General features: G+C 38.3%; 2 protein-coding genes across 5 annotated transcripts in view; one reads left to right on the top strand and one right to left on the bottom strand.

The window, feature by feature from the left end:
- Positions 1-4,775: 4,775 nt before the first annotated feature.
- On the bottom strand, positions 4,776-6,359 carry RAG2 (recombination activating 2; the record flags this gene model as incomplete). The annotated part of the gene is made up of 1 exon (XM_079709107.1): positions 4,776-6,359. One exon carries the CDS (start codon positions 6,357-6,359, stop codon positions 4,776-4,778), a length of 1,584 nt encoding a protein of 527 aa, XP_079565233.1.
- A 499-nt stretch (positions 6,360-6,858) lies between these two features.
- IFTAP (intraflagellar transport associated protein) overlaps positions 6,859-27,556 on the top strand; it is a 59,617-nt gene continuing 38,919 nt past the window's right edge. For all 4 annotated transcript variants that reach the window (XR_013810988.1, XR_013810989.1, XM_079708201.1 and 1 more), the window contains exons 1-2: positions 6,859-6,955; positions 23,029-23,183. Coding sequence is in view for 2 of the 4 variants with exons in the window: in XM_079708201.1 (XP_079564327.1) it covers positions 23,042-23,183 (142 nt within the window). In the remaining 2 variants the exon portion in view is untranslated. The remainder of the gene's footprint in view (positions 6,956-23,028; positions 23,184-27,556) is intronic.

Below are 27,556 nucleotides of genomic sequence, written 5' to 3'. Positions count from 1 at the left end.
ACAGGGGCAATGAGTCTGCAGAGCATGGAGCTTTGTTTCTACCTTAACAGGACTCTGTTAGTACCCTTCATTATTACTTCAAGGTACTTGTGACTATTTCATCTGGTTGTTTAAATATATGCTATAATAGGTATTGGCTTCATGCTTACCACATCCATTTCCCTTTTCTGGGCACACAGTTAAACTATATTTCCCATTTCCCAGCCCCTTTGCATCTAGGTGGGGACATACAACTAGTTTTTGTTTTTTTAATCAGTGGAATGTCAGAGGAAATAATCTATCAGTTGCAGGCTGAAACATTTGCATGAGGGTGTGCCTTCTCCATGTTCTTTCTTTTCCTTGTATCTGAAGTCTTCAGGATCCAAGATAAAGATGAAGATGGCAAAGTTGTCAAACAGAAAAAGCCTGATTCCCTGGACACATCTTGGAGGAATGCCACTCAGATTTTTAGCTTAATAAGGGAAACCTGCATTGCAACCAGCTTGAGTGAGAAATAAACTTTGTGACAATTTACTGGTGTTTGGGAATTTTTTTTTTTTTTTACCACAGCCAGTGTCAATTATCCTGACATACTTATTTTCTTATTCTCATCTATGGGGTCATTCAGAGGTTTGTTGGTTCCATTTATTCTTACATCTCTTGCTTATTCAGTTAGTATAATTTATTCACTCTATTTTACTCTAAATATCTATATCAGTGTTAAGCTAGGCAATGAATAAGTCACTTTGACTGCCCACACTGGGATACAGATGCAACTCACTGAAGAATTTAATTCAATTCATTTCAATGACAATTTAAGTGCCTACAATATGCCAGGCATTATGCTAAGTACTAGGTATATAGGAATTACAAAGTGTCCTATACCTTGGGTTGAGCTGTGGAGTTGGGAGAACAGTAGAAACCTCAGATAAGCTTGGGGAAGTCAGGAGCAGAGCGAAGGTGCACCTCACTTTCCTAGCAGAGTGGAAGAAGCAAGTGACTTTCAGAGGCGAAATGGTGATGAAGTCTTTTAACCAGAGAAACTTGGGAAGAGGTTCTGTGACCCAGTAAAGACAGAAAACAGACAAGTCCTAGATGGTCTCACAGAGAGAACTGTGGCCACACTGGGAAAGGAAGGGGCAGAAAGATCTCCTCATCATGTGAGCCCAGAAGGGACCTGAAAGTTGGAGAGAGAGAGAGAGAGAGAGAGAGAGAGAGGAAGAGAAGGAGAGAGAGAGAGAGCGAGCGAGGGAGAGAGAGAGAGCATTCTAGACCTTATAATACCTTGTGATTAAGGCTGAGGTGCAACTCAGGAGTCATCTTCCAAGCTAACCTCAGGCCAGGTGGGAGTGTGGATGTTGAGAAGCAACTAGTGAGGCGGGACAATGACCCTAAGTACCAGATACTTCACCCTCACTCGTTCCTACTCTTGACACCTCAGCATTATATTTCTTCTGGAACTTGGAGAAAAAGTTGGGTGAACACAGAGAATTCTAAATTTATTAAAGTTAAATTTCCAACGCACAGTAAAAGGGATGCATAATGTAATGTGAGTTGATTTATAGAAAAATACAGTTTTATTTCTTGTAACTCTGAGTCTATAAGCAGAGATTTGCAAACATTACAGCTATTAAGGAGGTGATGGAGTTCGGAGGAGGCTTCCTGGTGGAGAAGCAGGTGTCTGAACTGGGATGTAAAGAGTGGATGGGGGTAAGGGTAAGCTGGGATGAAGTGAGAGAGTGGCAGAGACATATATACGCTACCAAACGTAAAATAGCTAGCTAGTGGGAAGCAGCCGCATAGCACAGGGAGATCAGCTCAGTGCTTTGTGACCACCTAGAGGGGTGGGATAGGGAGGGTGGGAGGGAGACACAAGAGGGAAGAGATGTGGGAACATATGTATATGTATAACTGATTCACTTTGTTATAAAGCAGAAACTAACACACCATTGTAAAGCAATTATACTCCAATAAAGATGTTAAAAAAAAATAAAAAGAGTGGATAGGAATGGGCCAGATGGACTAGGGTATTGGCAGGTGTTATAAAGTGCAGGAGGGAAAGCATGCCCTGCAGAAGGAATGGGTTGCCCCAAGGCCCTGAGTATGCATGAAACAACTAGGGCTGCTCACCAGAAATGTTATCAGTTCAGCATTTTTGGAGACTGAGCACAAAGTGTGAAGAGAGTAGTAAAACAGAGAGGTAAGCAGCAGGGGACAGGTCAACATGATAGGAATGAAATTGTATGTGATTTTATTGTACTGATGAAAAACTGGGGGCCCCTGCCCTGCTCACCTCTCCATGCTTATGCCACTCCATGCTCCTCTTGTTTACTATGTGTTCCCCAGACTGATGTTCTTTCAGTTCCTCAAACGTGACAAGCTTCATCTCACCCTTTAGACTAACTACTCCTTTTCCACTATGCTTTCCCTCCTCCTAACACGTTGAACTCATTTGTACTTGTAGTTGAGTAGAGTCCCTTAAAATAGTCACCCTGGAAAGCCATATACTTGTTTATTGATATTATTCTTGTGTAAAGCGTTTTGGGACTTACCTTCAGCACCTATTTGTGAGGCATGTCAGAAAACCCATTTTGTTATCTCAGACTTCATTTTTGGGCCTAAAGTGCCACTAATACTGAGAGTTACACCCTACTAGACTTGGGACATTTGTCTGTTTCCAGAAACCAAATCCATCTCTAACTATTGAGTATCTTCAAAGGAATGAAGCATAGGCTCTGATGGTGATTGAAAAGTGAGTCCTAGAAATGTTTTCGGCAAAAGCATTATATCATTGGGATAAGTGAATACTCTTCTAATGTGGTTCATTTGAAAGTTTGCATGTGCTTAGTAGAAAAGAAACCTTATTATCTTAAAATCACATCTGGTGGACTCATTGGTGAGATGACTTAAAAGACCTATTTTTACAAAAATTTATGGTAAGTAAAACCAAAGTACTTGCTCTTGACACACACACCCCCCCAAAAACAGCTATGCTAATGAGATCTGAGCTTAACTGTAGAACCCAGTGAGTTTATAATTGAATCACTCAGATTACCATATGTTGATCTCACTGATTACAAAACAAATATGGGTAATTATTTTTTAGCCACTTGGTCACTGAAAACAAGTCAAGATAAGAGAACATATATAGTACTTGAGGGAATAACCCTTTTGAGCCCTGTGGAGGATATCTCAGTTCCAACTTGTGCTACTTTCTACTAATAGATAAAAAATAAAACAGAGAGCTCCTGAGAAAATTAAACAGTATCATTTTGCCTGCAACTGGGTAACTACAAATGTTAATAATTGAAATAAATCAATATAAACAGAAGACATTTTCATATTTTATTAGTTTTATATAGGTGATGGAAACAACAAAAATCAAAACAGTGGTACAGCAAATTATTCAAAAGGTATATTCATCAAGCAACACTACGGAAACAAAGTGAACATGATTTAATTTTTTCAAATTAATTTCAGTATCTGAAACATGGAACTATTAGCAGAAGAACTTTTGTTCCAGGATTTCATCTCCTGTGTGGTTCATATTTCCCCTAAATTTGGTAATAAGAACTTATACACTGTGGACTCTTAGTGAAAACTGATGAATAAGAGGCTATGGTTTAAGCTCTTAGGCTAAAGTGAAATGCTTTTCCAGAAAAATATTCCAGGAGGGAAGACATTTGTATATAAGGTCATCTAATTATCAATTGATATTGTGAAGCCTCAAAATTAACAGTCCTTTTAATTTCAATTCTAGCAAGTATCTAATTGAAACTTAGCAAGCTCACTGATTTTATAACTTTAATTGACAGCAAACTCCGCATATTAACTAGACTCATAAACACACATACATTTCTTTTTTCTCTTTTAAAATCATCTACCTGTTAACTTTATCAAATTCTCTAAAATTTTGTTATTTTGGTAAGTAATCAATATTACTTGGAGAAATAACCTCTCCATGAGATTTATTTGGTGGTCCTTTCTTAGTGCCCTGTTTCGGAGAGTTAAGAAGCAGTGGACTGCAGTTTTCATTAAATCTCTCAAAGAATTGGTTCAAGTGCCTGGCTTTGGTTCATCATCTGTGGACCATGTGATGGGTGGGGGGATCCTTTGAAGAAAGTGCATGTGGATAGTTTGATAAAATGTAACAAACGATGTAGATTCTTTTTCTCTTTCTTCATGTCAATGGAGATTATTTATTTCTTCCTATCTATCTATCTATCTATCTACCTACCTACCTAGCTCCTCATAGCATTTTCTGTACATGGGCATAGTCAAGTGGCCATCTTAGAGGTGTACAAAGAACATTTGTGTGGGATACAGGTGATTCAGTTTTAATTTTTGGTCAACTACCAAATTTCTATAGTTCACAAAATAATTCATTTAATTTCTTTGACTGTTAGTTTCTTTACTGGTTAAATTTGTTTTAATTGCTCTATGGATTATTTGTTATCAAAAGTCCTATAAGGGATATAAGCATACCTCGATTATTATTACTTCTTCTGTGTTTAAGATTCCTTGAATAAAAAATTCAGATCATAAATTCTCATTAAGATAACTGAGTAAAATATTTTCAAAATATAGGTTATAGGTCCTGTATAGGTCTAAATACAATGACTGTAGTTAGAATTGTATTATAAGCACTTTTCCCTGGCACTTCATTCATATAACTAAAATAAAACATTAGACATTTTCAATAAACAAAAATAGGAATATAAATTTTATCATTGTTATGATTCTTTAAAATAGGTTTAAAAATTTGATGCACTTGAATCTGAAAGGCTCTTGTTGAACTAATCAAACAACCTTCTAAGAAAGGATTTCTTGGCAGGAGTAATAATTTTCCCAGAACCCTTTTTGTGGAGGGATTTCAGTGGAGGCTTTTTTAAGGGTAGAACTCTTTTGGGGGTTTGCAGTGCTCTTGCTATCTCCACATGCTCATTGCAATAATATTTGTTGCTTCCTTCTGACAGATGGATGAGTGTGTTTTCTGCCAGATCCATACACTGGGCATGGACCCAATGCCCATCTCCATGAGAGCAATAAATCATGGCAGGTTTGTTGAGCTCAGTTGAATAAAATGGTACCCAAGTGTTGATATCCACATCACAAGTAGGGCAGCATGTAATCCAATAGCCCGTTTCAGACTCATCTTCCTCATCATCTTCATTATAGGTGTCAAATTCATCATCACCATCAAAACTATTTGCTTCTGCACTGAAACAAAATTCTTCTGAGTCTTCAAAGGGAGTGGAGTCCCCTGGGTCTTCTGTTGATGTCTGACTATTGGTGAATGTTTTCTGATCTTCATTCACATTATCTTCAGCACATTTCAACATATAGAAATAGAATGCTTCTGAAACAACCTGTTTATTGTCTCCTGGTATGCCGAGGAAAATAGTTCCATTTCCCATGTTGCTTCCAAACCATATCTTGCTGTGCTTAATATCTGGGGTCCAATCTGGGGTTTCCATCTCACGAATTTCCATCTTGTTGTCCTCGAAAGAGATGATGTTGCAGACCATTCTTTTTTGATTTTCAAGTTGATAGCCACCAATGATAACAAATTCATCATTGCTTATTTGAGTCAGGATTGCACTGGAGACAGAGATTCCTCCTGGCATGACTGTGCAACTCACAGCTGGGCTACCCAGAGGGAGATCAACCCTTATTCTGTATACATTGGCAGGGCGGATGTTATTGGCAAGTGAATGGCCTCCTAAAATATAAATGGTATCATTTCTGGCAATGGAGACGTGAAAAGATAGCCCATCCTGAAGTTCTGGAAGAATGTATGACGTAGAGCACCCAAATTCAAAATCCACCAAGAAAACATGGGGCAGGCAGTCAGCTACACTGTTCCATTTTTCTGTGGTTCTTTGGGCGGAAGGTATGTATGACCGTCCTCCAAAGAGAACACCCACACTTTTTCCGCGACTATACACCACATCAATGGAATGACCATACCTGCCTTCAGGAACATCTCCTACCAAGTCTTTCTCTGTGCAGCGAAAAGTAACTTTTTTGTTGTTCTTGCAAACAACAGACATGATATAAATCTTATCTGAAAGCTCATTGTTTGGTGTTTTCCCTCCATGGATGATGTACTGTTGCTTTTCAGACTCTAAGTTGCCTTTGAATGTGCAAGTGGCTGGGTAACGAAGAGGAGGAAGGTAGCAGGAATCCTTAGAGAAAACTGCTGGCTTCAGTTTGAGATGGTTATGCTTTACATCAAAATGGAAAACCCCAGTGGGGCAGGACCTTTTGGGCCAGCCTTTTTGGCCAAAAAAGAAAACTTGCCCATCAAAATTCATTAATGAGAAGCCTGGTTGAATTAAGGCTATGTTATTACCGACTGTTACCATTTGTAGTGACATATTTTCTGATCGTGGATAGATCTTTTATCTGAAAGAATTACAAAATTTTTTTTGCCTTAATACATCCCTTCATATAAAATCACTGTGTTTAGATCCCCTCACACGTAAGAAGCATGTTAAGAAAAGAGCTGGCCCACAAGCTCGTAGTGGCCTGAATTCGCAAAATAGCAAAAATTCAAGCAGCTAGGTAAGCAAAGAGAAACAGAACCTTCCAGCTCAATACCATTCAGGAAGCTGGGACCTGTTTTAGACATGGACTAGCGTCCCTTAGACTTCTGGGAATTGTAGTCCTTTTCCCTTAAAGATTCACCGCTTGTCAGCAGAAAGAACTACATTTCCCAGGAACGCGTTCTCTATGGGATGTGTGGCTATGATAGTTTGTCTCTGTGGCTCCGCGAGAGGAGTCTGTGAATAAAGACGCCGAAAATGCGAAGTGACTAGATGGGAGCCAAGACGTAAAACTAGCGAAGGAGAGGTGAGAATGGCCGACGCAGACCCAACATCCGGGTTACGGGAAAGCTGCGGCACCGGGAGCGGCGTCAGGCGACCCCCGCCCGAGTGTTGTTGGAGCCTCTCCTGGGGACTCTTATTAACAGGTGACCCAGTAGGAAGCAGGGCTGCTTGTGGCCAGAGCGGGGTTGCCTGGAAACCGCAGCCCGAAGAGACTCCCGGCCCAGGTGTCCTCACGGACTTCTTTGGAGCTTTGGAGCTCGACTCAAAATTGCACCCCCGGGCCTCCTTAGGTTAATGGGGCGGGGGTTTGACAGGGGCACAGAGAATAAAAAGTTATGACTGTTTTGCGGAACCGAAAGATTAGTCTCTGAATACCTGGAGTGCAGGGGAGAATTTACCTGATAATGTTTTTTTTTTTACCACTCCTGTATTTAGTCATGGAAATACAGTAATGAGACTTTAGCGGGCACCACGCCAAAGGCCATTTGTTTTCTCAGCTGCTCTTGCTCCGGTTTTTAGAGTTCTTTTAGGGATGCAGAGAAGTTTCCTAAACACCTCTCCTTCTCCTTTCCTCCCCCCGCCCCCACTCCTCCCTCTTTTTGGATAAGAAAATAGAGTTAGTGGCTGTTATTTCAGATCTCTCTTTCCAGCCCCAGAACCTTGGAAGTAATTAGTAATTCTGTTGTAAGCAGGCATTAAGCAAAGAGGTGCCAGAATTATTCAGAATGTAATATTTGTATGATTTTTTTAAAACAGGTATTTACTAGATGGAGTAAGCTTGATAAATTTTAATTTTAAAAAAATTATTACTTACCTTGGAGAGATGTCAGAAGCCTTAATGGGAAATGCACGCCCTGTTTGCGGAGTGAGGTCCTAGGCACTAAAGATTAAGGGAAACAAAATAGCACAGATTCCTTGACTTTTAAGAGTAAATTGTTAATATGCTTCAAAAACAGTATAGAACAGTGTCTAAGAGTATGGACTCTGAAGGCTGACTGGCTGGATTCAGATCCTGGCTCTGTCACTTACTGTGTGACCTTGGGCAAGTAATTTAACCTCTTTGTGTCTCAGTTTCTTCATCTGTAAAATGAAATAATAATTTTACCTACCTTACAGGTTGATGTAAGTTGTGATTAGTAAGTTAATACATGCAAAGCACTTAGGACAGGGCTTTGTACACTGTAGGTCATAGCTGTGACGATTATGCTTGAACTTATAAAAAGTAAGGTTGTTAATGCAGTTACCTGCCAGTCATGGCAGATGATGTTTATAATGCTGGAGATGATTAGAAGGGCTTTAGGATCTGGGAATCTGGTTAGTGGGTGTAGACTGATAATTTTTTAGACTAGTGAGAATTGGATAAACATATACAACAGAGGAGTTGGTGGTAGGTTCAGCTTAAATAACAGGAAATATTTCATTCTTCTTGTTACCCTTTCTCTGACCCCTCATTAAATATGCAGACTCTGAAGTTGGAATGTCTGAGTCCATATTTGGGCTCTAAAAGTTATTTGCTGTGTAACTATCTTGGGCAAGTTTTTTGTCTCTTTTCTTTTTTTATCTGCAAAATGGGGATAATATTAGTACCTATTCATTGAGTTATTTTTGAAAATAAATGGGATGACACATGTAAATCACATAGCACCTATGTTATCATATATGCTGGCACATAATAAGTATTGAATAAATGTTAATTGATGCTGTAATTTATTTTTATTCCCCCTGCAAAGGTTCTTTGGACTGTGTGGAGTTTATGGTCAGTCTAATGAGATCTTGGTAGGGCTGTTTGCCTTGAAGATCAGGTGTAATTAATTGCTAATTATTCTCTTCTACTTATGTTTAGCTTACTTGGGAGACTCCTCAAGGTGTGATATTTTAATAATCATCTTGTGGGTTATTAAACCAAGTGAGGAACTGGTGAACGAGAAGGATTATTACTAAGGTTATGAAAGCAAGCCTTTTTCTTCCTCAGACCATGGTGGTTTGTAGGTTCCGCAACTTGCCTTGCTTATGAAATAACCTGGGCAAGTGTTTTATTTGCTCGTGGCCTATCCAGGTATACATGAGAGAAGGCATCTGTGCAACTAAGAAAATGCTCTCCATAGGAACTGAAAGGAAGTACTGTTGGCACTCAATTTAGTAAAGGAAAACCATACGTGATTACACTCAGCATGATGTGTGATGATTTTTAGAGTTGCTTACGTTTGGGCTGAGGGAGCACCAAAGCCTGCTTGTTGTAAACACCTGTGAAGACCATTATTGGGATAGAAAGCAAGCTTTACAGAGGTAATGGGTCCCAGATCCCAAGGGGTGACCATACAACAAGAACACTTGCTTTTAAATGGAAAATTAAAAGTAAAATGTTTTCATTGTAGCCTATTGGCTTCATTTTAAAGTTCATAGGGATTTTGGCTTCTCATAAGTGAAAACACAGTTATTGTAGATTAAACAAATATTTTCTTGGGCAAGACATAAGGAATACTACCCCTTTTTGTAGCTTATTTTGGGTCCCCAAAGATTTCTGACCTGTTCTCCCTTTGGTGCCCTGCTGTTTGGCTCACCTCATAATTTCAGGGCCCTAAAAATAGTGGTAAAGTTGATTACTGTTAAGATGAATTACCTCTTCTTTAACACAGTTCAAGAATCTGTGTATTTAATTTTTAGATTATTCATTTTAAACTATGGCCAGATGACTTACGTATTTAAAGAATGAACAAGAACATTGAAAGTGTTTTCACATTATTTTGCCATACTTGTTTAGTTTTTGCAATTTTGCTTTACTAACTTAAATATGTCTTCACAGGAATAGACTATAGTATATTTTCCACGGTTTTACTATGACTCTATTCATCCCATCTTGGTTTTTAAATGAGTTTTTAAAAGGTGACACTAGAACTAAAATAATCTACTGAAGTGATTTTCTTTAAATAGGCCAGATAAACACAGGCAGATTTTGAAAAAAAAAGACACTGTTCTTTGACTGAAAGAAGTTTCAAAGTCAACACATTAAAGATTCTTTTTAAAGGTCAGAAATATAGGACCAATAAATTTATACAAGTCTCCCAACTCCATGCTAATATTCCTCAGCAGGGAGATTTTCATTTATTCACTGTGAAGCTAGGGCATAGTTGAGAATCAAAAGAGGACTAATGATGTAAGGTCTGGGTTTGTAGTTTCCTGTGTCTGAACTGACACTTTTTTCCTTCCAAAGGAAGCTACTGTACTCGGAAGCATTAAATCTTGCTGATCAGTGTTGCCCGTTTTCCTGATTGCTCCAAAATAGCAGGTAACCTCGTGTAACTGCAGTCTTTTAGTGTACGAATTAACACTATCTTGCACGGTTAATCAGGTTTGAGGCATACAATGTTTGATTTTTTTGCTGGCAGTAAAACCAGGATTAGGTCTTCCTTCTGACACTTATACCAGAGAAGCATTTATGCACTAAGATTAAAATTTCAACACTGATGCCACAGGAATAAAATCCTTGCAGCAGCCTGAGACCAGAAAGCCCCTCTCTTTCCAAATTCTACATCATCCCTTCCCCATCTGGACACCCAGTCCACCTGGAACTAACATACTGCTGAAGGGGGGCATCTTTCCCTTAAAGTTGAACGTAGGCTCCCATATTTTAGCTCTGGTAGAAATGAAATTATTGGACCTACCTGAAGGCCAGGGGCACTGCTCACCCCTCTCTGAATCTTTGCCGCTAAACCAGGTATTAAATGTCAGCGCTTGGGGAAGATTCACTGACTGCTCACTCTGACCGTGGCCTGCAGAGGATGACGGTAAAGAGAGTATGTATGTGTGCGCACAGATGTTCCAGTGAACACTGATCTAACGGGAGTAACTGACTGTGACCTTTTTTTTTCTTTAGATGGTTAAGGGAGATACCCAACCAGGGTGTACCCTCAAGATTTAACCGTTTCCTTACTGGTGAACAATGGAAACATAATCTACTATTATCTGTAAAGACCAAAAAAACCACAAAAAACTGGTAAAATCCTGATTTATTAAAAACATTTTAGAATGTTTAATATGTTTATTAAATGTTTATTATTTAAACATTTAATAAACAATATGTTTATATAATTAATAAACAATAACAATGTTTATTATTTAAACATTAATATTTAACGTTTAAATAATTAACGTGATTTTAAAATACTATATGATTCAAATGGGAAATTATTTTTACTAAAGCAGAGACTACTAATACGAATGTCAGTTATTTTGACTGTGAATTGCTCCTCAGTGGTCTCATTTTCTTTAATGCAAGGCTCAGAAGGAGTTCTGATTATGGGAGGCCTACCACCAACTTTGTATCAGGGCACTGCTGTGTAATATTGTATAGTAGAATGATTAAGAAAATGGGCTTTAGAGTCAAGCTGACCTGGTTTTCTCTGCCAGCTTTGCCATTTTCCAGGTGGAGTCATCTTAATCCTTAAGCCTCTTTTTCCCCACCTCTGAAATGGGGATAGAAATATTTACATCAAAAGATTGTTGCAAAAAGACTAAATGAGATAATGTCTTTGAAGTGCTCAGCCAAAGAAAATATTCCACAGCGGTCTTAAAAATGGGAAGTAGCCTCCCCATTCCCACTCCAAAGTTTCATAATCAAAGGAAGAGTAAACCAAAGGGTTGAGAACAGATGAAAAAGCTGACTTATTTTTTTTAAATAGACCTAAGTTTTTAGAGCAGTTTTAGGTTCGCAGTAAAATTGTGTGGAAGGTACAGAGAGTTCCCATGTACCTCGTGCCCCCCACTCACTCGTAGCCTCCCTCATTACCAACATCTCCCACCAGAGGTACATTTGTTACAATCGATGAACCTACATTGACACATTATTATCACCCAAAGTTACATTAATATTCACTCTTGGCGTTGTACATTCGATGGGTTTGGACAAATGTATAATGGCATGTATCTACTATTATAGTATCATGCAGAATAATTTCACTGCCCTAAAAATTTTCTGTGCTCCACCTATTTGTTGCTCCCTCCCCTCAATCCATGGTAACCCCTGATCTTTTTACTGTTTCCTTAGTTTTGCATACTCCAGAATGTCATATAGTTTTCAGACTGGCTTCTTTCACTTAGTAATATACATTTAAGTTTCCTCCTAGTCTTTTTATGACTTGATAGCTCATTTCTTTTTAGTTCTGAATAATATTCGATTGTCTGGATATTCCACAGTTTGTCTATTGTATTTTCCTACTGAAGGACATCTTGGTTGCTTTCAGGTTTTGGCAATTATGAATAAAGCTGCTGTGAACATCCATGTGCAGGTTTTTGTGTGGACATAAGTTTTCAACTCCTTTGGGTAAATACCAAGGAGCACTATTGATAATTCATATGGTAAGAGTATGTTTAGTTGTGTTAGAAACCTCCAAACTGTCTTCCAAAGTGGCTGTATGATTTTGCATAACCACCACCGATGAATGAGAGTTCATGTTGCTATACATCCTAGCCAGCAGTTGGTGTTGTCAGTGTTCTGGATTTTGGCCATTCTAATAGGTGTGTAGTAGTTATCTTGTTTTAATTTTCATTTTCCTAATGACATATGATGTGGAGCATCTTTTCATTTGCTTATTTGTCATCTCTGTGTCTTCTTTAGTGAGGTGTCTAGTAAGGCGTTTGGTCCATTTTTTTAATCAAGTTGTTTGTCTTCTTATTATTGTATTTTAAGAGTTCTATGTATATTTTGGATAACGGTTCTTTACCAGATGTGTCTTGCAAGTATTCTATGCTATCATGTGGCTTTTCTTTTCATTCTCTTGTCAGTGTCTTTTGTTATTTTATTTTTTTATAGTTTTATTTATTTATTTATTCTATTCAGCTGCGTTGGGTCTTCATTGCTGTGCACGGGCTTTCTCTAGTTGCGGTGAGCGGGGGCTACTCTGTTGTAGCGGGCTTCTCTTTGTGGTGGTTTCTCTTGTTGTGGAGCACAGTCTCTAGGCGCTCAGGCTTCAGTAGTTTCAGCACACAGCCTCAGTAGTTGCAGGCCCTAGAGCTCACAGGCTTCAGTAGTTGTGGCATGTGGGCTTCAGTAGTTGTGGCTCATGGGCTCTAGAGCACAGGCTCAGGAGTTGTGGTGCACGGGCTTAGTTGCTCTGTGGCATGTGGGATCTTCCCGGACCAGGGATCGAACCCATGTCCCCTGAATTGGCAGGCAGATTCTTAACCACTGTGCCACCAGGGAAGTCCTGTTAGTGTCTTTTGGAGAGCATAAGTTTTTAATTTTGATGAAGTTCAGCTTATCAATTATTTCCTTCATGGATCATACCTTTATTGTTATGTCTAATAAGTCATTGCCATACCCAAGGTCATCTAGGTTTTCTTCTGTGTTATCTTCTAGGAGTTTTATAATTTTTGTTGTTAACACTTAGGTCTGTGATCCACTCTGAGTTAATTCTTGTGAAGGGTATAAAGTCTGTGTCTAGATTTCTATTTTTGCATGTGGATGTCCAGTTGTTCCAGAACCCTTTGTTGAAAAGACTGCCTTTGCTCCATAGTATTGCCTTTGCTCCTTGGTCAAAGATCAGTTAGCTATACTTATGTGGGTCTATTTCTGGGTTCTCTATTCTGTTCCATTGATCTATTTGTATATTCTTTCACCGATACCACACTGTCTTGATTACTGTAGCTGACCTAATTTTAAACAATTCATTAAAAACAGTTACATCAAGAGAAATGTATACCATTTATTAAGCCCATTTCCTGACCATAAAAATTTTCATTTCTTTGCGCTCTATTCTAATTTTTATCCAAATGTATACATATTTTTACTTAGTTATGATGAGAATGTATTTAAATTTTGTTTTATCTCTTTAATGTAACATTATTTCATATATACTATGAAATGTATATTTTATTTCCAAAATTTTTAATAGTTGCCTGAAACTCCATTAAGTAAATATATCTGACCATTCAGTATTGTTGGTCATTTAATCAGGTTCTATGTGGCTTAGATGATAGAATGCAGGGATCAGAGGTAGACAGATTTGGAGTTGGGTCTTAGTTCTGCCACTTACTAGCTGAATGGCCTTTTTGACTTTCAATTTCATTATCTCTAGAACAGGGATGATACCTGCCTTACTGGGAGGATTAATGGATATAAACAGTCTGTTATAAAGAGTGTACTCAGTAGATCTTGTGTAATGATGATGGTGCCATAAATATATTTGTGTAAGTGAAGATTTTCATTTTTTGCCAAATTTTAGGATATATTTTCAGGGTTGACTTTTAAAAAACTGACAAGTAGCTCAGTTGTTTGGCTGATTCTTGTCATTTGGAATGTTGGCCCATGCCTTAAAAAAGTGTCATCATCTCTTCTGTTACTTCCATGATGATTTTTTTTTCTTTGTCTGCAAAAGAGTATTGGGTTATTTCTCTAACCTATTTATGGTGTTGTATAATGATTATGGCATTTGAAACTCCAGCATCAGTGACAGCTCTCATAAAATTGACATATTGGTTATCTCCACAGTAAATATAAAGTAAGAAATTCAACCTAGAAACCAGGGGTAGGTTTAGGTAAGTGTTTTAGCCTTTGCATTCTACTAACACCAGAAAACAGGCAGTTTTTTGCTAAATGGGTTAGTTGTCTCCTAAAGAGGCTGGAAATTAGCAACATATTTGGAAATGGATTTTTAAACCCTGAGCCCTTGCCACACATTAAAAGAGCATTAGACTCGCAGTGATCTCCTTCAGAGCCCCCAGTCTACCAGAGTCCTCAGCAAAGAAACTAAATGTGAAGTCATGAACAATATTTATTGAGTATCCACTATGTATAGAGTCATGCAGAGAATTAGGAAAAAAAAAATCACAGACTCAGCTCTTGCCCTTAAGGAACATGCATGATAGTAGGATGAAGCAACTTTTTGATCGTGGATAAACATGTTTTACATTCTTCCTATGCTCACCCTTTCTTAAAAGTGTTCTTAAAAGTTCACCAAGAAATCACAATTATAGGGGCAGAGTCAAATTCCTACCGAAATATATGGATTTCTCGCGCCTTAAATCCAAAGACAGTGGACAATTAAAGAATACAAGTCAGTGTCATTACAGAGTAGAATAATTTTTATTCCACAGAGGAGATAAAAAACTTAGTAATGGGATATACTGACATAGTAATTGAATGAAAAAGAAGCATAATTGGAGAAAAATAGAACATCAGAGATGGAAGACAACTTTAAGTCCAGTCCCCTTATACCTACATTCAAACTGCTTAAGGCCAGAAAAGTTAAATAACTTGAAAGGGTAGCATAGCTGCAGGGGTGTGTGTCCTTGGTGGGTTGAGGTGGGCACAGGAGGAGCACAGTTTTGTGAACTCATGACAGTGTTTCTTAAGAAATGCAGTGACCTCTCAAGCATTTCCATCCCCATCTTACAAATGGAGAAAAAACTTAAATGACATTGTTGCTCAATGGGTTAGCAAGTGTTTGAAATGAGGTCAGTGGCAGCTTTTCATAGCATTCAAATAGGCATAGACAATTTTTACTTTTTTAATAAGTGGCTGATTTTTCAGGAAATAATATAAATAGTGTGGGAAAGGGAGATGTTTGGCTTGTTGAATGAATCCTATGATAGAAGCCACAACTGAAACTAGTCAAGAGGGGAAAAGAGGAAGGAAAAGGAAACATATAGAAGGAAGCAATCTACAGTTAGTATGATGGATTGTCAAGAGAAGAATGTGACAAGTGACTTGTCATTTTTTATTTAAAGTAATGAATTAAATACAGCCACCTGACCAGAATGTTCCATGAATTAAGGTGGACACTTAGTTGTAAAATAAAATGGAACAAAATTTCAGAGGTGTTTAACAATGTTGTACTAGAAAGAAAATGCACTTAAAAATTTTATTCTTAGAGAAGGAGGGAATTTGTGTATGTTAATTTCTACCTTTGAGTACAGAAACCATGATGGCAAAAAGAAATTGTTTTTATGTTGGTGTGTGTGTATGTTATGTGGTGTACATCAAAGCAAAATTGGAAATAAAATGCTGAAAGAAATTGGAAGCTAGGGAAGCACTGTATTACTTCTTAAGGCCCATTTATTATTCCACGGTCATAGGAATTTAGAATCAAAAATAGCTGAGAAATATATTTTAAAATATTATTTCTTTTAAGAGAACGTCAAATGAAAAGGTCAGTTTTATTTGCAAGATCTGGCATTTCAAAACACTTGGAAATGAATTCCTAAAAGCAGAGTTGATTTAGTTTGGTTGGTCCACACCTGCTCCTAACTAACTGTGCAGGTGTTGCTTTAAAGCAGGCTTTCTGGTTTTGTGAAAGTGCTGTGCACGGTGCATGTGGCCGACAGGCTCCGGAGCTGGAGAAAAAGGGATGATTTTAATTAAGAGTAGATGCCTTTGTGCCACAGTAGTTATGCAGTACAGATAAAATGAGCAATAATGGGACATTGCGTCCCATGGGAAGGTGGGATTACAATTGAGCTAGTAAATCTTTTATGATTGAAATCTTATTGCATGATTATAGAGCTCTAAAGTTAACTTAGAAACTCTACTGCCTTATGGATTCACAGCTTTATCAGGGGCCTTGAAAAAATGTTCACTGAAAAACTCACTGTTATTGTCTGTAACTCACTGAGGTAGTTGATCACGTTTCTGAGACTAGATCAGCTTTGAATAAGATTGAAATATGTGTATTGTACATTTTTCTTGATAAAATGTGCTAGTCTAGGGGTCAGTTAATATGCTTGTAGAGTTTTGTTTGGGGGTGAAGGTAGGGTATTGACTTGTGATTACACATGACTCTTAAATTTTTCAAAAAAGCAAATTAAGAAACAAAAAATGGTAGTGAAAAGGTATCTTTCTGCTTTCAAAAACAATGGATTTTCTGAAATTTGTCTTATTGGTATATCCTTCAGCTTCCATGTCCACAGGTAATTTGCTTTTTAAAAAAACAGTAGGGGGTGAGCAGGGAGAGGCAGTTCTGAATACTTAACTGTTTGCATTTTTGTTTAATGGAATTAATAACTGTGTAGTTGAAAACAGTCTAATAGTTGACCTGCCTCAGTGAGTCAATGTAGACGTTTCTGGATTGACTTAAACAGCTTGGAGGAAGAGTATAGTTTGGGGAAATAAAATTGATTTTATACAATCTGCTGATGAACAACAGGGCTTAATGAATGATAGCCTCAAGAAACCCCACTGCAGTAACTTGGATGGATGATCAGGAAAGGGGGGAAGCAAATTTTTCAAGAAGAAAGTTTCTGCTTAAACATGTAATTTTATAGATCAGTATTATTCCCATCCTCCAGAGCTTTCTGCAACACGCCTGAGTTCCAACATTTCTTGGTAAACTTTTACTGGGTGTCTTCTCTTTCTCTTTTCCTTAAGGTGAGATCTTTTGTCAAGGAAAAAGTAAAACAAAGACATGCGTACTTCTGAGACCTCTGCACAGATGACAATACACAACTCTGTCTTCTAAAGCTTTGTAATCAACATTCAGCCCTAAGCCTCTCCTGCCTCCCACAAATGCTTTCCATAATATTCACTGCTGAGGCTTGTACCTAGGGGAGTTTATATGGAAGTCCAGAGGCTTATACGGTCAACTTTTTCGGTGATAATGGAGAATTCCATGCTTTTTAACGTATTAGAAAAGGCTTGTTGGGAGAAGCTTATAAATTGGAATGCTGTGTATTCTTAGATGCTAGAATGTATGTCTTTATCTCATCCTGATAAACTGTAAAGGAGTTTAGATCCTTTTCTGTTTTGTAAGGTGTTTTGTATTTATGCCTTCCTCTTTTCCTTTGTTTTCTTGTTCCTACTGGTAGATGTCTAAAACAATGGTATATATGCATATGTGTCTGTGTGTGTGTGTGTGCTTTGTCTCAAGATGTTTTGTATGTTATTGAGGTGTAGAATGTGGTTGTAGTCAGATGCATGGATACATCCAACCAGGGTGAGATTGCTGCTTTTTGTTTAAGTTCCTGATGACTTCATGTATGCCTTAAAAATCATAATCAAGAGCATCTCATTACTGTTTATGATACGAGAACCACATAATACTGCTCATCAATAGAGTCATTAGTTGACAAAAACCTCACTTACAGTTTCTTTTCCAGATTCCTTTATTTGTTCTCTGTGATTGGACTAGATGACCTTTAGGTTTCTCTCAACTCTGAGAATCTTTGGCAATTTCTGTCATTGGATTTCGTACCCCTTAATATGATCTAAACGACATAAAAAATATTACAGGATGCAAAATAGTTGTTGTTCAGTCAAGGCAGAAGCCATCAGTTCACACCGGGTCTCTTCTATCATGTCAATAAATCTATACCCTTACAGTGTAATTTGGTCTTTTGAGATTTGTCCATTTTCCAAAGTATAAAAGGAGACCTACCTAGCCTTTGAAGTATCAAGGTTCATGGTTTCGTTCCTCAGGCTAGGTGAATTCTTTTTAAAATATCCCATTTTACGTTTCATACAGCAGGAACTTCTTATTGAGAAGAACTATGAGAATTTGAGAATGTGGGCTTTGATAGCCCCTGCACAACTCTTTAAAAATGTGTTGTTATTTATTACTTTCAAGCATCAGTGGTAAACCTCACAATTTAAAAAAACACAAACAAACCTTTTTGCAGACATACACCTTTCTGTGCTGTTAGAAAGCAGGTTACGTGCTTTGAGAGGACACTAGCTCAGGGTGACTTGTTTCTTAAGGCTTATCACTCTCGTCTCTGACAGTTGTGTTTTGTTTAGCTAAGTCTCATGAAGCAGGGATCTGAAGATAAGCATCAAAGATATGCTACAGCAATGGTGATAATTCCACATACCAAATTTTATAATAATGTCTGTAAAGGAGCAGGTACCCTTTACAGGGACCTTCCTGGGACAGACACCCGCCTCCCCACCCCATGTCATCTGCCTGCCTCTTGTTTGTAAAAAGGCTCTAATCTCCTAGATATTCCCTGAGTTCCAAAGAGCAGATTCAAACAGCTACTAACTAGGGAAGTGAGGGAATGTACAAACAAAGGAAGAGCAAGCCCAATTTAATTTTTTTCATGATTGTTATCTTAAACCAATGCCTTGATTTATGACCCCAAACTGTGGAGATAATGTCCTGTGGGTTCAACCAGCTGGCCCCAAGTGGACCTGAACTTGATGACACGGGAGGATCAATTAAAAACTGAAACTCCTAAACCATCACGGAGGCTCTGAGTACATAATACAATGTTGCAACCATTGCTTTTGCCCTCTCCTAGAAAAAGTTACAAAAGACAGACCGTCCCTGCTATTCCATAGCAATGGAATGAAGGGTTGACAGTGGGGAATTACAGCCATGGCATCAGCTCCTGAATAAAGCAACTTTTCCATTTTCACCAACACTTGTCTCTCAAGTATTGGTCTTTCCAGCAGTGAGCAGTCAAACTTGGGTTCAGTACCAGCCTCATCTAGTTACATGTCCTTTCAGAGAGCAGGTGACACTAACTGGCTTGAGTGGTCGTTAGTTTCGTTATTTGTTAGTAAGAAAGGGGACTCCAGGAAGGTTATGTGACTTTCTTGCTAGCTCCCAGTGACTCAGTAAGAAGAGAGCCGTGTTCCTAAGGAAGCTTGTGGTCTCCCTGTGAAGTTCAGGAGTTGAAGCAGAGCAATACGTCCTCCCAGTGGTTCTGCTGGGTGCTGTGACTGTGAAAGTGTTACTTCTGATTTACCAGTGGGCGTTGTTATACCTTTAGTTATCATCACAATATGCTCTGTGTCTTTTATGTGGAGCTTTAAGCCTTAAAACAAAACACCAAATCAAAACAAAGAATCCTGTTGTCCAAGCATGTGTGTTTCTCTCTCTTCTTTTTTCTCTTTTAGAAAAGTACTTTATGGTAAAAACACAAACTAATGTGAGTGGTAACTCAAAAAGCATTGCTTCCTTCTAGAAAACCACTAGGATTTACATAAACCACTTGACTGCCTGGTAAATGATTATCTGCTCTGTCAGTCTCTGGGGACTTTTTTTTTTTTTTTTTTTGCGGTATGTGGGCCTCGCGCTGTTGTGGCCTCTCCCGTTGCGGAGCACAGGCTCTGGACGCGCAGGCTCAACGGCCATGGCTCACGGGCCCAGCCGCTCTGCGGCATGTGGGATCTTCCCGGACCGGGGCACGAACCCGTGTCCCCTGCATCGGCAGGCGGGCTCTCAACCACTGCGCCACCAGGGAAGCCCTCTGGGGACTTTTAACATGAGGTTATTTTTATTTTTATAGATAAGGAAAGTTCTAAATTTGAAGGTGGGTATCTGTTAAACTCTCTAAACAACGACAGCTTGTAAAACTGGATTTTCCGAAAGTCTTTAAAAAGTCAGTAAAAACATAACCTCTCCTGTATTCCGGTAACCACATGAATAAAATTAAAGGCATTGAAAGATTTTGAATTTGTGCTGTGTACAGCCTGTTGATTGTTTGCCTTTTAGTAAAACTGAGATGTGTTAAGGCTAAATACTCAAAATACACCAATCTGAGAATTGCAAAGGAAGTTTAAAGGAATTTCTATTATCACCCTTAAAGCATCCACAAGAAGGCATTTACAGCAATATAAAATACAACCTGGCTGCTTCTGTTTGATATTTTGCCTGTAGAAGTAGATTACCTGAGAAGCCTTGAGAAAGAGATCGATATAATACAGTGTTGGAATCTTGCTGGGATGCACTTCTGGAAGAGCAGATGTTTTTGTAATTAAGTCCATGTCCTACTGATAGTAAAATAATAGCCACCTTTGAATTTATCATTATTTATTATCTAGCAACTGCAAGCATAATATATTAAACTATGGGTTGCTGAAGCCTGGCAGTATTATAGGTAAATTTGCATACACTGTAACTGGTGCTTTTTCCTATATCTAATTTTCAGGTACAAATAGCTTGAAACAGTTTCTTTCATTTTGGGTTGGCACATAGCTACACTTTTTATTTTCACTTGGACTTCTACAATACCATGTTTTTTCTAGGGTTGTAATGCATCACGAATTCTCTTGATTGATCTTTGGGTAATATTAGTACCTTCAAAGTCAAAGGGGTCACAGTCAAAACATGTCTTCCTGTAGACAAAGGACAGAGTACTAAGACTGATCCATTATCATCATCACCATCATGGCTAACATTTCTTGAGGCCCCATGTATATTCATCTAATCCTCATAGCAATCTTGGGAGGTTCTCGTAGCTTTGCAATTCCAGTTTAAAACCCTTGGAGTCAGATGTCTTTCAGAATTCAGAAGTTTTGGGAGTTTAGAAAGGTAATCAGGGCAAATGCCACATATTACAGAAAATCTCCAGTGGGATCAGGAAAGCACCTCAAAAGCAAGCCCCTTAGTATTTTTTCAGGGAAGCATATGAATAGTTATACTATTTAAATAGAATAAATAAAAGTCATAAACACTTTCATATTAATTTGGGTCAGGTCCTGCCACTAGGTGACTTTGGGTATCATCTTATGAATACATTTTTGTTTTATTTTTTTCTGAGCTTTTTGGTAAATACCAAATAAATAAAGTTAATAACAGACACCAGATTTTCACTCTTGTTTTGGAAAAATAGAAGAACCATGGTGTCTATACAGTATCAGAGAACCCCTCCTTTTTATTATCCCCCATGAATTACACTGGGTGCTTAGGCTGTCATTCTTCTGCTTTCTGTAGATAGTCATTTTTCTCAAAGCTGTGTAAGAATCATATTTCACACAGAATGAATGGAATTTAACAAGATGAAATATCACAACTAAAAACAAAGTTCAAACTCCGCAGGGATTGAGGCATTGTGTCTTAGCTGACAGGCATTTAGTTAGCGAAGCAGTCAATGAGCTGACAATGTGAAGGGGCCACTAGCATGTGAACGTGATCTTCAGGTATAAAGCAGGAGTGTAACATTTGGAATGTGAGAGTTAGTCAAATCTCACTGTCTCCAGACGATACCTGGAGTCTTGTCTTCATTTCTGGATGGCATATTTTAAAGGAATGCAGGCAGTGTGAAATCTTTTCCAGGTAGATTGATCAAAAGGGTGAAAGGACCCAAAGCCATGTCATACAAGGTACAGATATAGTGGTTGGGCAGGTTTAGTTGAGTCTTTTGCCAGCTTCTAGCAATATCTGACTATAGTACCTGCTCACATGCGTAATTTTAGCTTAAGACTGATGGACTGCCAGCTCTATGCCACCTCCTGAGCTATGAAAAGACATGGACCCTGCCTTTTACGGGCTCTAAGTCTAATAGAGGGCACAGAAATGTATACAGCTATTTACAATTCAATGTGATAAGTGGAACGGTAGACACAGTATAGAAAGGCAGTACAGAAATTTGAGCAAATGATTTGCTCTTCCTGTGGCGATGGGAGATGGGAAGCTAAAGCTTTCAAAGAGAAACTGAATTCTGAACTGGGTTTTGAAAAAGAAATTAAGTGAATGAAATGAGAAGATTGAGAAAGGACAGTATAGGCTTGTTCAAATATTTGAAAGGATATCACGGATAAAAAGGATTGAAATTATTCAGTCCCATCCAGGGACTCAGGACTAGTTGGGGTAGGGTACAGGGAGACAGATTTAGACTCAGTCTTAGAAGGAGGCTTTAACAGAGCTGTCCAAAGGCTTCTTTGGAACATTCAGAGTTTCCAGTGTCTGGATGTGTTAAAGCACAGACAAGTCAGCTGTTCGGCAGCAGTAGTACAGTAGTATGGAGGGGTATGTGTGTGTCATGCAATGGTTAGAGAAACATAGTGAAGTACTTAAGGGCATGGGTTCTAGGATCACACTTCTAGAACTGACACTTCTGCCTACTGGCTCTGTGATCTGAGCTAGAATTGTTACGAAGTTAACATAAAAGTGCTCGGAACAGCACCTGTTACCTTATAAGTGCTCAAAAGGAACTAATAAATATTAGCCACTATTGTCATTGGAAGGGTGGTTGTTTGACATATTCTTTGAAGTTCACCTTACCTTGAAAGATTTTGGGTTTCTAATTGTGTAACGGTGGGATGATATTCCTGTGAATTAAGAAGATGGAAATGAGGAACTGAAGCAAAAATAAAATTGTGTTAGTTAACAGTTCAGCAGTTGAGATAGGAATAAAACTCTGGTGTCTTGAACTAGGGTTTATTGCTCTACTAACTATCTTGATTTGTCCTTTTAGGGCCTTGGAATTCTTCTACCTACATTTTTAGGAGAGGCTGGTACTGCACAACTCTCTGTAGCTCATGTTTTTCTTTGTCTTACAGAGAATGTGGCTTCATGAATAGGAATGCCTGCCAGATACCAGAATTGGAGGTGATGGATGAAGATCGGCATATTGAAGAAGTCTTGGATAAGTTTGTTAATTGTCACGAGCAAACATATGAAGAATTTCTGAGCACTTTCGCTCATCTTTCAAAAGGTAAAATGGAGAAGTAAACTTTCTATAGCAGTTGAGACAATGAATTTTATTATAGTTTTAGGTCTTTGCTGTCTTTTTCAGAAAGACTATTGAATGAGCATTCATTCATTCTATCTCTTTGATCAGGTAATTCTCATCAGGGCATTTGCAACTGATGCATGTAAATACTAACATTTTTATCCAGTCAAGAGTTGTATTATGGAGTCAGAGCCATTGAATTAGAGAACTAAAGAGGACTTGAGAAATCATTTAGTATAATCCCTTTGTTTTATTTTTGAAGAAACACAAGTGCAAAAAAGTGGATGTTTTTAAAAGCATACTGAAAACATTGAAGAAATCTAGCATAGTGTAGGGTGTGGAGTTACACTGCACACTTTTGGTTTCTGCCATAGCCACTTTCTGCTTTGGGGGGAGGTCACTGAGTAAAGAGGGGATAATAATAGTACCTTAAAGGTTGATGAAGGTTATTTGAGATAATCCATGTAAAACTGTTAGCATAGTGGCTAGCACGTACATGCTTAATGAAGGCTAGGTATTAGTATTATTGTTGTTGTTGTTGTCATGATGATGATGCTATGTTTTCTGTAGAATGGAAACAACCTTTTAGACCTGAGTGATAACTAAAACCCTAAAGGCCAAAGGGTGCTGTGTGTTTCTCGTGATGTGTTTGGTTGCCTCATGCAGTATTGTTGTTTTATTGAGCCAACAGTTAAAAGTTGGAAATTTTCGGGGCTTCCCTGGTGGTGCAGTGGTTGCGAGTCCGCCTACCGATGCAGGGGACACGGGTTCGTGCCCTGGTCCGGGAAGATCCCACATGCCGTGGAGCGGCTGGGCCCGTGAGCCATGGCCGCTGAGCCTGCGTGTCTGGAGCCTGTGCTCCGCAACGGGAGAGGCCACAACAGTGAGAGGTCCATGTACCGTAAAAAAAAAAAAAAAGTTGGAAACTTTACATAAAGATCTTGATTTGCTTTTTTTTTCTGATTAAGTGAGAAGGTCGGTTACCTCTTATTTCCCTGATGGCAATATCAGCTGGAGTTCAGGAGCCCTTGCCATGTGACCTCCCTCGTTTGACACACTCTCGGGCTCTCACACACTTGAAAAACCTGTGTATACCCTGCCTGCTTCCTTCACTTAAGTGGCTCCTGTAGGCATTGAGTTCTTGTTCTCAACCTTGGTCCTTTCTGGGTCATGGGATCCACATTCGGGAGACTGTTGACTCAGCTCGTAAGTGGAGTCCAATGTGCATCTGGTCATGACAATCTCAGGATACCTGACTTCATGTTTTGAAGTCTTAGTTCACGTGTCCTTAAGAAATGTAAAAGAAGGGTAGTTATAATGAAGAAAAGGAAAAGTGATTCCAACCTGATTCTTTTATTGTGCCAGGTAGTGGGAATATCATTATCTATTTTGTTTACACTTAAGGGAAACAGAGAATTTAGGAAATTCTTGTTAACTTGGGCTGTGAATGATCTATTTTGGCATGATATGTGGATCAAATTAATCTTGATAATGGCCAAATCATCTTTTGGTCTATGCACATGGATTTAGGAAGATGCTTGCTTTCTCTGAGCCTAATGATTTAGTTCCATGTTTTCCAGAGCCAAACATGGCAGTATGAATGGCTGGGGTAGGGTGTGGAAGCAAGGGTAAAACTGGCAGAATTAATGCATTTTGGTATGCCAGTGGCATTTTGATAATCCAAATTATTTTGGAAATTTATTCGTAAGGCTGACTTTATTTTTGTACTCTGAAAGACTAAGAACTTCTTGCAAGGACTTGGATGTTCTAAGGAGGTTATGCTGTTTTTGTTTTTGGGTTAAGTGGTCTGTTCTTTTTTCAAATTTCTGTATGCTCATTCCATGCCAAGAGAAGCTGTTGCAGATGTGGTGACTTCATTTTGAGTTCAGTTTTAGGCCCCAAACTGAGCTGAAATAAATGATGACACAAGTCATATAAACTGCAGCTCCAAGCACACTAGTTTTTTCCCTTTGAAAATGTCCCTAGGTGCCAGTTCACATTATAAACTAATGACCTGAAAAAATTCCTCCTACAGCAAAGATTTGTGAGTGGAAAAATATGTCTTACATCAGTAAGTGTCCTTTTTTTCCCCCAGAAACATTTAAATACCTTCTGAAAAACCAAATAGTACTTAGGGTCAGGCCTAAGAGTTGAATGATAGCCAGCAGAATTGATCAGTCAGTGTGTTCTGTTTGTTAGTTCTGTTTGACGGAAGATATGAAAGCTGTTTCTTGAAAGTTTTCTCCTTCTTTCCAGCCCTTCATTTGTCTTAGTGTATTTGGTTGTTTTGCTGATATGAAGTGGAATCTTTTCTGTGTTAAACTGGCTATCACCACATATACTTATGTACATTTCTTTAGTAAGTTTAGTATCTCAAGTACATTACCATTTCCACTAACTGTTCTATTTATTTATTTATTTGTTTGTTTGTTTGTTTGTTTGTTTGTTTTTGTGGTACGCGGGCCTCTCACTGCTGTGGCCTCTCCCATTGCGGAGCACAGGCTCCGGATGCGCAGGCTCAGCGGCCATGGCTCACGGGCCCAGCCACTCTGCGGCATGTGGGATCCTCCCAGACCGGGGCACGAACCCATGCCTCCTGCATCGGCAGGCAGACTCTCAACCACTGCGCCACCAGGGAAGCCCCTATTTATTTTTATAATAGTTATATGCCAGAATGTTTATGGGATTCATTTTCTTTCCAAGAGTGTTAAAGGGGTCAGTTATCCTATTAAAAATATTTCCCTGAAAAAATTAAACTTATTGAAGAAATTCACATTACTCCTTCAGATGCTTGGAAAACAGTTGGACACTGTTAATATTGTACCATAACTGTAACTGTAGTACATTTATGTTGACCATGTTTTGTAGTTTTTTTAAAAAGCAGCTCTGGTTTTAATAATCACAGTGCATAGTTGATGATAACTCCAGTGTTTTGTCAAAATGTTTAAAGAGACATATTACTTATTAGTTTTAAGCAGACATTTATAATTGAATTCTCAATTAGTGTCATCAGTTCAAGAAAGTAAGACCGAGTTTAAGATTTGTATTAGAAAATCAGCATGCAGATTTTGGTTTTGTTCATTATCGGTGAAGACATTATATTTTTGACATTATTGTGGATAATGATAAGAGGCTGACTTTCAGTCTTTGGTATTTCAGTTTCTTTGTGAATATAATTAATTTATACTGGACTATTTGTCTAAAGGAAAAAATGCTTCTTCCTCCTTATCTGTTATGTTTCCATCTTTAGGTTACAAAAACACAGATATAAATAATTATACTTGATTTTCTATTAATGCATTCATTCATTTATTCATTCAGTAATCCTCTGTGTCTTGTTATGATCTGAGTTTCTTGTTTTAGATGCTAGGGATTCAAAAACAATTAAGATATAGTTTGTGTTCTCAAGCACTCATAGTCTCACACACACACATACACACACGTACACATACGCACACACATACACACACACCATTATTGTTTCGATTTTGTGCTTCAGGTTAAATGATTAATTTCCATTAAGGTTGCCAATTTTAACAACTTCAGCTTAAAATGCTTTGGAAATTGAAATGAATCTACTGTGATTTTATGGTTAACTCTTAAATAGGACTTTGTATTTCATTCTCTCATTTCATTCTTAAAATACCTAGGATCCAGATTCCCTAGAATCCAGATTTACCAGTTTCTATATTACCCCATAATAATAGCTTTTTACTCAACTGCCATATTTGTCTACTTTAACCTGTTTTCTTATGTCGAGGTCAAAAATCTTGTTTTTGATTTTGATGTGTAATTTTGTTTCTTGTTTTCTTTATGCCATTCTCATTTCACTTTCAATACTTTGTGCTTTTAGCATTTTATTGTTCTTTCAACATATATTTGAAAAAAAAAATCCTGTCATCTCAATCTCCCTTTCTCCCTTCACACTTGTTAATATTTGAATTAAATTCCCCCTTAGGTAGAACATTGTCTGTCTGAATGTTCTGGACAAATGGCTATGCCTGTGGCTTTATAATCTGGTGGTGGTCTAGTCTTTGATTGTCCCAAACTCTTAGTTTCAAAACCTCTGAATAGGTTTCAGTTTTTCTTAGGTTTTAATAATCTTAATAATCATGAGAGCGTTTGACCTTCTCTTATTGATAAGCAGCTAACATTTGTTAAGTACTAGGTATTATGCTTAGCACTTTACCTGGGTCATCTCAATCTTTGTAATTACCTAGTGAATTTCTTTTTTACATTTTAATTTTTCTTTTTTTTTTTTTGCGGTATGCGGGCCTCTCACTGTTGTGGCCTCTCCCGTTGTGGAGTGCAGGCTCAGTGGCCATGGCTCACAGGCCTAGCCGCTCCGCGGCATG

This window comes from Hyperoodon ampullatus (genome assembly GCF_949752795.1).
Source record: "Hyperoodon ampullatus genome assembly, chromosome: 7".
Lineage (NCBI taxonomy): Eukaryota > Metazoa > Chordata > Mammalia > Artiodactyla > Ziphiidae > Hyperoodon > Hyperoodon ampullatus.
Note: the sequence above shows the minus strand (reverse complement) of the source record. Positions and strands in the feature narration are given on the sequence as shown.